The sequence below is a fragment of the Bombus fervidus genome, chromosome 7 (assembly GCF_041682495.2).
Source record: "Bombus fervidus isolate BK054 chromosome 7, iyBomFerv1, whole genome shotgun sequence".
In the NCBI taxonomy this organism is placed as follows: domain Eukaryota; kingdom Metazoa; phylum Arthropoda; class Insecta; order Hymenoptera; family Apidae; genus Bombus; species Bombus fervidus.
In genome coordinates this window covers 17631483-17645167 of record NC_091523.1, presented here as the reverse complement: position 1 = coordinate 17645167, position 13685 = coordinate 17631483, and the positions used below count along the sequence as shown (strand labels likewise).

Below are 13685 nucleotides of genomic sequence, written 5' to 3'. Positions count from 1 at the left end.
GAAATACGAATCAAAGTAACGATATGAATAAGTAAATTGAATAAATAAAACGAATGAAATGCTTCTAGTTAGTTGCAAAACAATCGAATAATACTTGGTGACAGGTATAATTGTTATTCATATTTACGAAAAATTGTCCCACTGTTCAGTTTCGTCATAAGATTATTTTGAAACATATTCGATATCTAACGTGATGCGGATGTACAACCAGGTAATTTGGGAGACCAGCTATTTAAAGCTACGCGACATATTCACACAAATATATTCAATTACACTCGATGGTTTTAAATAACAGCTAAGCAAAATCTTACTGTGCGCGAAAGAAAGGAAGAGATCGAGAAATAGATTTACAAGCATTGTGTGAATGTTTACTCGGGAAGAGATGAGAAAAACGAATGAAATTTGGTGGTAAATATGTAAGTTTATATTACGTTCACTAGAATCACTTGAAACCATAGTTTGTCGAATGCTGTTTTGCGTAATATTTTGCTGTTGCATAATGTTCCTATATTTTGTATATACATACATCTATTATAATGTTAATGTGTAATAACTTATAAACTTAAAGTTAACTATATTTTGATGCTAAATACATTATTTTTCTAAATCAGAATACACGTAACAATATACTCGCGCATTGTTACTGCAATAGTACGACTAAATTATTGTGGTAGATTGTTTTTAACAACTTTTTTAGTATACGAAATATCGACAATAATTGCATTATGATTTCTTGTTATGCTTGTAGTTTGGGCCACGATATAGGCAGCCTGGATTAAAAGTATTCGTATAGTATGAACGTGAAAATGGGGAAGACTGTGTTCTTTGTGTTAATAATTAAATTGATATACGGATGATCGTACGTTATACAACAATGTTAGCAGTAATAAACGTAACAAAATGAAAGAGTTAACTGCGGTACTTTGTAACTTATGACAATCGAAAATTCACATTACGATAGATCATCAATTTATATTACAATTAATATTTTGTAAGATTGCCCTTTCCACGAATAATCGTTTGCATTCTATTTGGCATGAAGCGTATTAAGTTTTTAACAAAATTTACCGATATTATTCATTTACTTTACTCCGTTGCTCTCGCAGAGCCTCTTTAAGATATTTTTTTACTTTCATATGGTGTTTTGTTATTCTTTTTCCCAATTCCCACTATATGTGCGCACGTTTTAAGCTCGACGATTACGGTCGTATAGGTAATGTATGGGGTGCATTATACCAGCAGCCATTGACATATATAAACATTTATTCATGATTTTGTAATTTTGTTTTTTCTTTTAGTTTCCGTTTTACGATATCGAGCTTGTGCATACTATATTCGATCAACATCATGGCTGCAACGATAATTGCTTTGGCAGTTTCTACACTGTACATTGTATTTACGAGTCTCATAGCTTACTGGATGAGAAGATATACCAACTATTATATACAGGATCCGTTTGTAAGGTCCCTATTTTTAGAAGGTATTGCTACCGGTGAACTTTGCGGAGCATGTTTCGAATTAATAATAAGTAAGTTTATAGAATTTATCGTCAATAATTTCTAATTGGTAACTCTATAAATTTTACAAAATTCGATACGAAATTTATTAAGCTAATAATGTTTTTACTTATGTATATGTATACAAGTATCGAATTTTATTCTTTTTTCTTTTTTTATGTGTACCCGTAACAGCTAATATTTTTTAATGGAATACTATGTACAATTACAATTCTATTAGCGTCAAATTATGAGAACGTTATATTTTTTCGGTATAATTTTTTCAGTACATATTCTCTGTTTTAATTATAATGTACCTTAGTTGCGGATAACTGGGGTGTTTCTATGTATGGCGTATATTTATTCGTACTGACGATTTGGTGGTCTATGAATTGGGAAGAGGCCACCGCTTGTCCCTACACGCACATCGAAGACGTTGTCAATGGAACGAAGTCAGTGCGCGATGCTTTCCTTTTAATATGGGCTGAACTTGTCGGCGGTCTTGCCGTTTTTAGATACGTGCAATTACTTTGGGCACTGGAAATTGTTTCGACGCACAAACACAAAGCGTTCGAAGATTGTACTACCGATCTACAAGTAAGTGCGATAATAAATTACAAACTTTTCCCAACTGTTTCTAATAGGCTCGCTTCTTTCGTTCGAAAACGTAACGAAAATAGTCTTTTCGCGATAGTGACGTATGCAAGAACATAAGAAGACTATTACAGTACAATACGATACAATATAATACAAGACTATTATAATACCCTCGTTAACGTTAGTACCCTATCGGGATATATGAGATTAAAAAATCATAGTTTTCATAAATTCTAGCGAAAATTATGCGAGCGTCTCTTCTATCTTTAAGGTGCCTGTAATATTTGGAGCATTTATAGAATGCGTGGCAACTTGTATATATAGGGTGGTCTCGCGTGGCTTGAGCGAGATAAATTCGAAGATTAGCGTTATTCTTGATTCCTTCGTTGGAACAACTTTGGTTATTGCAGGTTTGATTAATTTATATCACGATTCGTTTTGTAACAAATTTTTTTCATTCATTTACCTACGTTAATCTTTAGTTATTTACATATTCCTTTTACTTTCCTAACTACAGGGTATCTAAGCTGTAAAAAAATAAGAACTTTCATTCGTTCTTGTACATATATTCTTTCGCGGTTTATTAACATTTAGATTTAGACGTTTGATATGACTTTAATAGGTCAACGCAATCGCCTTTGACAAATTAATATAAACTAATGGGAAGTAACAGCTGAATCGATCCATATTTTTCGAATACATGTACGTACGTTGTACACGTGTATCCTTATATAATATATATTTCTTTATTCACTCTTGAATTCTTTCAACTCTTTTCTTTAAATGTGGAAATTGTGTATAGACTTTTCGAGCGTAGGGATATATTTGAATTATTCGAATATATTCGGATCGTAAATATAATCTTTTTCGTGTTTAAATATACAATAATGTAAGTTTTCCATCGAAAATTGTCTGCTTCGATCATTCGAAGAAATTTCTCTTATCGAGCAATAATAAGTACGAACATAACAACACTTTAAAGTCCTTTGAATTATTACATTTTTTATTATTTTTACAGATGCGAAAAATAAATTCATAAGTTGTTTGCTTGCCCAGAAACGATTAAAAATTTGCTTGGAATAACGTTTAGTTTTTTTCACATTTTCCTATATTTCTGTTATTCTCGTTTGATTTCCCTTCTTATTTCGAGAAAAATTTCTTTACGATTTCACCTCGCTACGATCCTTTCACCTTAGTAAATCTGGCATCTTAAAGAAAAGGTATTACACTTTTCGCAATTTAAGAACTGAAAATATTTGCGAGTAATCAAATCCGTTCGTTGCAAATATTAGATACTCTGTATTATCGTATCATGGCCATAGACTAGACTCTTGTTTTCGATGCGAACACTTGTTGATGATCGTGTTGATACGCTTATACTCGATTTATTTTCACGCTGATTTCAGCTTTCGATTATTCCGGCGGCTACTTCAATCCCGCGCTGGCTACCTCCTTGAAATACGGATGTTTAGGAACTTCCTTTATGGAGCACGTGATAGTCTATTGGGTGGGTGCGTGTGCGGGTTCCATCGCCTCTTTACGAGTATATAGGCTACCGTTTGTTCAACGATATGTGGAACAATATAAAGAGAAAGCGCTTTAAGTCACCGATAGTGAAACATCGGGTCGTTGCACGAGTTTGTTGGTTTTCTGTTTGCCCGACTTTCCCGTTGTTTGTTTTATCTTATTCCCTGTTTTCTGTCTGAGTTACCGTTCTATGAAGTAACGTCTAAGTTTATACATACTTGTATCGAGTCTCTCAGATTGTTACAATATTTGCGCACAAACAATTTCTCGAAAGCGGTCCACCCTCCTCGCGCGTTTACAAAGTAGCAACATTTTTAGATATTGTAGGGTGATGATAGTGTTACGATGATTTGAGTTGAAATTAATGTAAAATTATCCATAGCGAGCGATGCGTGTAATAATGCGAGCATAATGTATCATAACTGTACGATAAAAGTACAAATAAAAGTTTTTGCGAATAAATTGGAAATATTACATTTTGAGATATTTAGCAAAGCGACGGTATATGTGTTAGACTTTTAAAGAATTTAAAAAAACTTGAAACGCAATAAATAATCTCACAAAGGCTTACAGTAGTAAGCAAAATTTAGTCATAATTACAATAAACTATTTCCAATAAAATAGTATTGGAAAAGAAATTGTTTGATTTACAACTGAAAGAATATTAAATGTTAAAAGTTAATGTAAACCAATATATATCGCAATATATATCGTATAATTTCGAAACTTGGAGGTATATATAGTTCGTAATAATTATCCTTTATAAAGGAATACAAAACGAGTCGCGCATCCGTGAATTATATGTAAATGTTATTATAATATTTATCAAATAATATTATATAAAGAATCTTAGAGGTAGTTCAAAATGTGATCGAAATGAAACAGTGCATAAAGAGGAAGAAAAAATTGAAAGATTTAATAAATTCTACAACGGTGCCAAGGTATGTATATCGAGCAAGTATGGGTAGAAAATTAAGTACAAACTTTCAAGTAGAAAACTTCGAGATCTAATAATTATACAAAGAATTCTGTTTTAGACGACATGTCCAAGTGAATTGCTTCATTCTTGTACATTTCAATGGTCTGTAACAAAACGATAATCTTGTAAGTATTATCAGCTATTAGAAAAAAAAAAAAAAGAAAAACGAGCTTGACACGTTGGTGAAAAAGTACGAAAATAAATATGCGTCACTCGCATGCGATATCAACGATTGATTTAGAAGAAAGATGTGCAATTTGTCGATTATCTTGTTCTTAATAAATCTTAATAAAAGATTAAGAAGAAATCATCTTTTAAAGTAAAATTATGAAGCATTACCGCGTTAATATTGCCATCTAAGTCCGCTACTTGTTTTTCGTGAGAAGCTTTCAATTTTTCTTTTTCACGGCCTTGCTTGATTTGCACGGTTTTCCTTTCTTGCATAAATTTCTTCGTATTTTGTTCCTTCTTCTCACGAAGTCGACGATCCTTGTCTCCTTTTGTCTTTAACGCTTTGTCGTTCATTACTTCTTTAGCCGTTTCCACGGATACTTTTACCTGATTCGCATTCATATCTTTAATATCTCTGAGAAGAAAGAAAAAGGATATTATCGTAGGAATAGCAATTTTGGACAACTAGTTGGATTACTAGTTGCGAGTTTCAAGTAAAGTAAAAGAAGAGTGGAAAGATGGTTGTCGTCTAAACTTTCCGATGAACGTGATCGAACATGCCATGAAAATGTCGGAGTAGATTGTCTAAAATGAGTGAAAGAGATCGTAAAATGTACGGACAATGTGCAGCTGAATTATTTTGTATTGTGCTGTACTGTTGCAGCTTACAGTTGTTTTACTATATCGAATCGTACGTTTACTTCGATGTTGAAACTGCTTCACACGCCTACCTTCCATCATCCCCGGAATCCAAAATTATATTACCCCGGCGGTAAGGAATAATTTTATAAACCAACTATCACATGTCAAGTATAAACTTTGTTCAATTTTACGTATGCTTGAACATTTCTAATTTTACGATAATTTAAGAAGTTTCTATCTTTCATTTTTCAAGCCAAAATTTCGCGTGAGAAGCGAACGAATAAAAATACTAGAGAGAAATTAAAAATAGAATCTACACACTTGTCGTGTTTTGCCTGTAGCTGTTTAACCTGCGAGGCCTGTACAATTTCGATTAATTTTTTGAATTCCTCCCGACCGGCCTCCGTCTGATTCTTCAACATCTCCCATTCCTCTTTTCGTTGCCGTTCTACCATGGCGGACCATTGCGCGGTTTGTTCGCTTATAACTTTTTTCACGTTCGCGTCCTGGAGCAGCGCGCTTTTGCTGTAAATGCGAGATTTGTCATTTCCATGTGGGATTAAGTGCGATAACGACGTTAATCGCGGCAATTCGGTAATTTCTAGTTAGCGAAAGTAATGTTTTAGTACACTACGTACTCCTTTCCCTTCACCAATTTATCAATGGCAGCGCAATGATTTTTTTGCATTGTCTGTCGTTCCTTCAGATGCTTCTTTCTCATTGTATCCAAATCCTTCTGTTGTTTTTTCCCCAATTTGTACGCTTTCTCCTTCTTTAGCGTGTCTATCGTAATTGGCTCTGGCTTCCATTCCTCTAAAAATTTTGATAACCAACAAATATTTTATAATTATACAAAATATGGTATCGTATAGTCTTACGGTTTATTATACGGAATTGACTTACAACTGTCGCCTTAATAAAAATATTTCCCAATTGTTCACAAAAGTTTTACAAACTGATTAGAATCTTAATAAAACTAACAGTTCGAGCAAACGATTTAATTCCGGGAGCGATCAAAAAAGTTTACCGGCGACAATTTCAAATAATGGCACGTTAAACGTTCGTTTCCCGTTTTAAGTTTTATGAATGAAAACTTCGAAAAGAGGGTATACCCTTCTTAGCCTTTTCCTCTTCTTTCTTCTTAGCCTCGGCCTTCGTGTCGGTTTGCTCGATTCCTAGTCCCTTCATAGTTTCGGCTTGTTTCTCTGCTCCTTTGCTGAATCCACCCGGATCAGACAAGGCTGCCATGAAGTCTACAAGTCGAGAAAACGGGCTCGCATCAGAGGCATCGTGATACACTTCTATTTTTGCTCGGCGAACTTGCTCAAGAGATTACCTTCGAATCCATCGGGTACGTAAATCTTCAGCTCGATGTTACAGAACAACATCGGCAGTGCCATGGGAAAATTCGCCTCGGTTTTCAACGAAATATGTCTATATCCAGCTTGAAGGCCGTCCAGTGGTAAAATTCGTTGACCCAACAATTTTCCGCTCTCTTCGTATACACCTATGCGAACAACCAATGTCAATTTATGTCGTTGTTGCAGCGTGAAATTGCATTCTTTGAATCGGTGAAAATGTTTAATAGAACGCCGATAGAGTTGGAAACTAACTAATTAAAGACGCTTAGCTGATTAATTTTTTGGAAACAATGATTCTTCTATAGATAAAAGTAACGATAGATGAATTTATTAAAAATTTATGTGCTTTAATATAAATCTGTCAAAACGATTAGAGTCATAGAATTACCAAATCTGAGTACAGCCAAGTCGGGAAGCACAACTTTACGGAATAGAAACGGTTCTTCGTTATAAACTGGATTCAATCCGTTCCCAGGAACCATTCGTGTTCGAAATTCTTTCTTAATTGTGTCTGCTGGCAAACCGTACATATCCACTTCGACGTAAGTGCCGACCTTTTTGTCGGATAAGAATTGTCCTGCTATTACCTGACAAGTGGAATTTATCAACGATTAAACTTTTCAAAATTCAATAACTCCATTTACTTAACTAATAATGCGTATTAATATCAATTAGTTTATATTATTATTTCAAAGATGATTAAAAATGTGATTAAATGTTACTCGTATCGTTACTGTGATCGCTTGTATATAGTAAAATTAAATTTTTATTCGAATAAAACAAATCGTTTCACAAATATCCTCTAAAAATATTCCGACTAAATAAAATATCGCATATGCAAAGTTTACTTGAACGGAACATTGAGCTGTGATAACACCGTCTACGTCCTCGGAGAATGGATCGAAAATTTTATCCGATCTTCTCATAAAATCAGGCTTTAGTAGATATCCGGTTGTTGCGTTATACTCGAATTTTCCTTGATTTAATTGCATAGGCAAATCGGGTGTTTGAAAATTTAACGCAACCATTTGACAGCCTGCGTTCCAAAAGACCTAAATAAATACAAACCCGATTGATGTACCGAATAATATCAATTTTTCCTAGCTATAATTAACGACTTACTTACTTGTGGCATGTAATTCGACGAATCAGCCCTCGTACCTTTTGGGTAAATTCGACTCATCTGACGTTTGTTATAATTAACAAACTCCACGGCATTCGTTTTCAGGTAGTTGAGTGCCGCAGTCTCCGAAAACGAGGACATATTATGATGTATGTTCTTTTCTGTAACAATAATAGCGCTTATATATCTCAATAGCGAATAACGATATATCATTGTAATTGTTACGTGTATGTTGCATAACCGATTTTACCTAACTTTAGATCCAAACTCGTAATGCGGATTACAATTTAATCTTACATATTAATTTTACTTACTTACTGCTTAATTGTCTTTCGTGATAAATATATTATCGTAAAAATTCCAATAGTACTTTTGTATAAAATTAAAATAAAAATACAAGTACGAGAATCAATGATACTATTCGTTTGTTGTATCTCTGGTACAATGACCAAGATATAAGATATGGCGAATACGATGATAAATATGCGTAATTGTACTTTCTTTATGAAAAGACTGAAATACGAATATAACGCTTGTATGTTAATATAAATGAAAAGAAAGCACGCTTCACATACTTTCCGCAACTTCAAAACTTTGAAATTTCACTGGCTGTGCGTAATTAATCATAGAAGAGAGCCATGGATGACACGCCATCGTACTGCCGGTATATTGAACTGGAGGCGCTTCTCCTTCAGCACCCGCTTCACCTGGTGCAGCACCTTCGGCCGGTGCAGCCTCGGGTGGTGGTTCCTCCTAGAATGTCGTCAAGATTTTGTTTTCGAAAAAAAACGCGCTGTATGATATGGCTGTGCGGTACGCTAATAATTTAGGAACATGATTATCAAGAGAAAATTTTCTAAAGAAAATCTGGTAAATCGTAAATAAATTATATCTTAGTTATATTCTAATAGAATTGAAAGCAAATTTTTAAATAAGCGATAAACATAATAATAGGAACACCTTTGGCGGTTCCGGTGGTCCAGAAGGTGCGCTGGGATCCTCCACTACTTCGTCTTTCGCCTCGAATTGCCCGGAGCGGAATAACTCGAGCTCCACCTTTTCTACCTCCGGTTTCAGTCTTTTATTCTTGATTAATATCTTTCGCTTCAGTGCACTTGGTGGTGGAAGTGGATGCCCGGGTTCAAGCTGTGCCATTTTATTTACGATTACAAAATAAACGTATTTCTCGCGGGACATTCATCCGTGCGATAAGCACGCTCCTCATATTTTCATTTGATCTGTTCCCTCTGAATCGGGCAAACTCGTATTTTCCAGCGGGCGTGTTAAAAATTTATAAAATTCTGCTGCTACTATTACTTGTCCGTTCGCGAGGAAAAACGCGAGTTTATCGAGTCGCACGAAATACGAATGGAAAAATGTTTTCATAAATTGAGACAACAGGAAACAGACAATTACCGACTTTCGTTTTTCGAACAAATTCTTTAGTATGTTATTCGAGATAACTTCTAATTCACTATGTGAAAACGAAATTATTTACGATTTTATAAATATAAGCTATATGCAAGAAGAACTTGTTAAATGCGGAACGAAGATTTATCTTTTATATGACGATATTACATATTACTGTTTTATTCAGCGTCGTGTTAAGAGATGCAAGATATTTAAATCCGAGTATCACATACCGGATAATCTTTCAGAGGCTCTTTCAGTAGCAAGTCACCCAATATTTCATCGCAGTATTTGGCTAACTTATATTGCTGTTTCAGGCAGCAATGATTTTCGAAACTTAGAATTATAGGATACTCCGATGTGACGAACGCTGTGTCCCTTAAAGCGTATATGACATCTTTGAAAAGGATATCGGTACACATAGCTTTGCCGTGAGTTATGATAGGCTCTTCGTCTTCACCCTTCCCATCCCAACAATCGAGCTCTACACATCTGTCGGGCAACATATTTCATTATCCTTTCTCAAATTGTCCTTACTCCCTCGATAACTTTATCAAATATCAAAAATTTCTCCAACTTACACAAAAAACAGTGTGATCGTTATCATTCGCAATATGTATCGTGAAAATTACGGAAATCATAGAACAATTGTCCTACGTATAAGATGTAAAGCATTGTATTTAACATACAAATAGTCCTTATAATTTTTAAATATTTTTGCTATTAATTTTTAATCATAATTAATCAAATACGTTTAAAATAATAATGATCACAGCAGAATCTTTTATATAAGCAGGTAGAAATTAATTTCTCCTACTAGTGACTAGATTCAAAATGTAAAATATGTACAAAAGATTTAATCCGATTTAATAAACTTTACAGTTTAATCTGACGTCTTTAAACATTGATGATTTATCGATACGAATAGAATTTATATCGATCGTATTAAGAATTACTAATGATTAATAATTACCTGCAACCAGCTAACAAGACTTGTCTGTACATCTCAACGGTACTTTTACCACCGATTTGTCTGCCACTCAGATAAGTATTGTGACTGGAATTAATATAATAATGGGCAAGAGGTTGATCCATGTCCATCCATTCTTCCAATTTGTCCAAAAATACGGGTGCATTTTCATCAGACATTAGGTAACGAATGAAACCCTCCTTGGTTAAGGACTCTACACACGGAAATAAAGAAAATAAAAATGCATCAAATAAATATTGCGCAAGAAGGAGAAATTAAAAAGTAATTTGTAATCATATATATACACGCATTAAACTTTTAAAATGATATATACATAATAAAAATATAAATAATAATAAATATAAATAAAAATAATTATAAATAAATAAATATGAATAAAAATATAAAATTATATGTACTTTCTCTTGCTCGTCTAATCCTCTAATCGTACTTTAAACCAATTAATTTAATCTAGATTTATTAATGTTTTTTTCCAGACTACATCAGTTTTTAATATTTTAAACGATAGGATTAAAAATACAAAACGAAACTGCGATGTACGCATTTCATAAAAAAGAAAATACATAAATATCAATGGCATTTTATTTTGTAAGTGACTTTGTAATAAATCATAGTTCTATATACTAATGATTTCGTGACTAATGACTACATTGATGTAGCCTAGATGTGACGTTAAAACCAATTAAAAGAGAAAGAGGAAGGAAAAGAAAAAGAAATTTGGTGATTCTAGAACGTAAATTGTTTTAGCAAATAAACTTACTGTCATTCCTTGCTTTCTCATCTTGTTCGTAATCGTTGATTATTTCTGTGCATCGTTTCTCATCGTAAAGGGGATACAAAATTTCGTTCAGTCGAGGGTCTCTTTGTTTCTCGTTCATAAATTGTACTAACTGACCCAGACTGATCGTATCCGATTTTCCTTTGGTTCTGAAATATACCATTAGTACCATAATAAACGTTATTTCAGAAGATTTATGACGCCATTCGCAGTAATTTTACCTCTATGTAACTAGTACTTACATCGATTGGAATAATTCCTCGATATCGTTCCGAGGGCAAATTTTAAAGTACAAATTCTTAAATTTCTCGAACGTAAAATCCTTAGGCTCGATTTTATCGCTCTGAAAATGATAATATCTATATAATTATTTCTACTATTTCTTGTCTAGATTAATTTTTATTATTATCGACTAATTTTTACTCGTAAACTTTCTTCTGTTCGAAGTAAATAGCTTTAAAGAAATTATCAACGTCTTGGGAAAAAGAACTTTTGTTCAACTAATCGTTTAACTTTGTTGCACGGATGGAACAGGATATCGTTAAAATTGAGAACCTGGTATTTCTGTTAGTAACGTTTGAAAATTCTATGAGACATAGCGGCAAAAGGTTTAGTTCAAATAAACCGAACGTATTATTAACACGCGTAACATTCACGGTTACTTTACTTATTTTATTTTTCATAGGCTGAAAATACTTGACATTGTCTATATACATCTTTACAAGGATAATAAGATTGCTCGTATCGAAGAGGAAGCTTACCTTTCCACTAGGTAAGCCCATGTCTGCCAGCCCCTGATAAACTAATTTCTCTGTTTTCCCAGAGGCAAATGTCTTTGATATAACTTTCACTGGCACTTTTCCTTTAGGATCTACTTGAAAGCTCAATCTCATCCAACTGGTAAACAAATATATAATTAAAATTATAATTTAAACTCGTTGGTAACACGCGTATACATCGCCTATATCGAAAACATGCTAAAATTTATAACGATATTCGTTTCGAAATAAAATTCTTAGCTAAGAATAAAAGAATTATCGTAAATGTGTATTAGAGCGTAAAAGTTTTAGAAGCGTAAAGGGTTAAATTTCGTGAACGGGAACTCTCGCAGCCTATTTATAACGATTGCGAATGTGTAGCAAGTACTGTAGTAGTAATATAGTATAATCTAATAAAAGTATAGAAAAAGGCTAACAGCGACTAGCTAGATGATAATGCAGAGACGATTAAATTAACGTAAACGTTACGTACTGCTTCATTAGTTGTATCGTCGGGCAAACATTCGAAGCTTTCGTGTTGTGCGTAATTAATCGTAACCCAACTTGCCAATCCTAGACCAGATAAATGTTCAATTTAAGAAATATGATTTAAATTCTCGATTAAATCTAGAAGAAGAATAGCTTATTTCTTTTCTGTTTTACTACCTTAGCCGTTTTTGCGTCTGCACAAATAACATGCTGATAATGAATATTAGTGTAATCGATACCCGAGCATATAGTTAAACTCTTCTGGTCTATTTCTTCCATTGTCCCGTGTTTACTTATTTTATGGCACAATTTAGGATCCTAAGCAATTTTATCGTCGATTATTATACAGATTATATCTAGTATGTATAAAAAAAAATATCGATTTGATATTATACAATCCTTTCGGATACCTTAAACAAATAGTTGTCGTATTATTTACCTTTGGCGTGCCGCCATAACGAATATCACTCACTTGAGCCAGTTCTATTACATCGCCATCCTGCGTAAGAAGATTTATGATTGAAATATATTTATTCGAACGAAATATCGTTAATTAAAATAATTATAATAGTCAGCTTGTGTTTTATCTTTTAATACTATTTCTATTTTCTTACTGTTATATTTCTTATTTTTATCCAATTTCATAAAAGAAAATATCTTTTCATAATACTCGAATCTTCTCTCGAAATGAACAGGTATGCAAAAAATCTATGCAAAATTTGTGTTTTAAAACACGGGATAGACAGTAACTTGGAAAATCTACCTTGCCGTCGCTCTTCCAATAGATAAAAAATCCATATTCATCGACTTTAAATAAGCAGTTTGGTTCGTATTCGGTGTTTTCCTTGTCTTCGAACCAGCGGTCGAACGTCGAACCATTTCTCAAAAGTTCCGGTACCTCGATTCGCCAATTGAACTCGAACTTCTTTGTCATATTGCCGACTTTTCCGGTTTGTCGACAAAGTGATCCAGCTTCTGACTATTTTGAAGCGAACTTGGGATGGTAGAAGACTCGAATGGCTCGATTCTGTCGCGAAACAGTGCACGAAGGCTCATAATGCGATTAGGCAAATCCAATTTAGCATTATATGAGGATTCGCTCGCGACTGTGTAGGGAGATCGTCGCGTAACAGATTTTTAACTTACATAAGATCGATGCATCGGATTTTGTAAACTATCAAGCACAGCCAAGTGCATCGAAAACCAATTTTTCTATCTTATAAAAAGAAAAGGCGAAAGAACGGAAATAATTCTTAATCAATTCTTAAATAATTGTTAATTCTACCTTACGGATAGAGCGTTTTTAAAAATAAGGACGATAATACATAAGACTCTTGATAATAAACTCTTGAACAGATTATCG

General features: G+C 33.6%; 2 protein-coding genes across 4 annotated transcripts; one reads left to right on the top strand and one right to left on the bottom strand.

Moving 5' to 3' along the window:
- Window positions 1-80: 80 nt before the first annotated feature.
- Window positions 81-4067, top strand: Aqp (aquaporin). 3 transcript variants are annotated; one of them, XM_072007106.1, is made up of 5 exons: window positions 81-408; window positions 1299-1528; window positions 1819-2093; window positions 2365-2503; window positions 3500-4067. In XM_072007106.1, exons 1-5 carry the CDS (start codon window positions 365-367, stop codon window positions 3694-3696), a joined length of 885 nt encoding a protein of 294 aa, XP_071863207.1. In that variant the 5' UTR covers window positions 81-364; the 3' UTR covers window positions 3697-4067. The 3 variants fall into 3 exon arrangements, with proteins under 3 accessions (XP_071863207.1, XP_071863209.1, XP_071863208.1); XM_072007108.1 differs by having other exon boundaries at window positions 93-416; XM_072007107.1 differs by lacking the exon at window positions 81-408 and adding an exon at window positions 1080-1213.
- A 522-nt stretch (window positions 4068-4589) lies between these two features.
- Window positions 4590-13328, bottom strand: LOC139989117 (1-phosphatidylinositol 4,5-bisphosphate phosphodiesterase). The gene is made up of 20 exons (XM_072007095.1): window positions 13086-13328; window positions 12762-12821; window positions 12500-12640; window positions 12327-12406; window positions 11837-11972; window positions 11318-11418; window positions 11058-11224; window positions 10280-10490; window positions 9540-9798; window positions 8857-9042; window positions 8472-8649; window positions 7900-8057; window positions 7622-7825; window positions 7162-7360; window positions 6749-6919; window positions 6525-6665; window positions 6051-6225; window positions 5734-5937; window positions 4939-5185; window positions 4590-4703 (listed from the first exon to the last, which is right to left on the bottom strand). Exons 1-20 carry the CDS (start codon window positions 13254-13256, stop codon window positions 4635-4637), a joined length of 3258 nt encoding a protein of 1085 aa, XP_071863196.1. The 5' UTR covers window positions 13257-13328; the 3' UTR covers window positions 4590-4634.
- Window positions 13329-13685: the final 357 nt, after the last annotated feature.

Excerpts from the sequence above, each read along its gene's own strand:
- Aqp (XM_072007106.1), top strand. The coding sequence starts at position 365 with ATGTTTACTCGGGAAGAGATGAGAAAAACGAATGAAATTTGGTG. Across the intron at positions 409-1,298 it reads AAAACGAATGAAATTTGGTG|TTTCCGTTTTACGATATCGA; the intron begins GTAAATATGTAA and ends TTTTTCTTTTAG. Across the intron at positions 1,529-1,818 it reads ATGTTTCGAATTAATAATAA|TTGCGGATAACTGGGGTGTT; the intron begins GTAAGTTTATAG and ends AATGTACCTTAG.
- LOC139989117 (XM_072007095.1), bottom strand. The coding sequence starts at position 13,256 with ATGACAAAGAAGTTCGAGTTCAATTGGCGAATCGAGGTACCGGAACTT. Across the intron at positions 7,361-7,621 it reads CAGCTCAATGTTCCGTTCAA|GTAATAGCAGGACAATTCTT; the intron begins GTAAACTTTGCA and ends TCCACTTGTCAG. Across the intron at positions 5,186-5,733 it reads CTACAGGCAAAACACGACAA|AGATATTAAAGATATGAATG; the intron begins GTGTGTAGATTC and ends CTTTCTTCTCAG.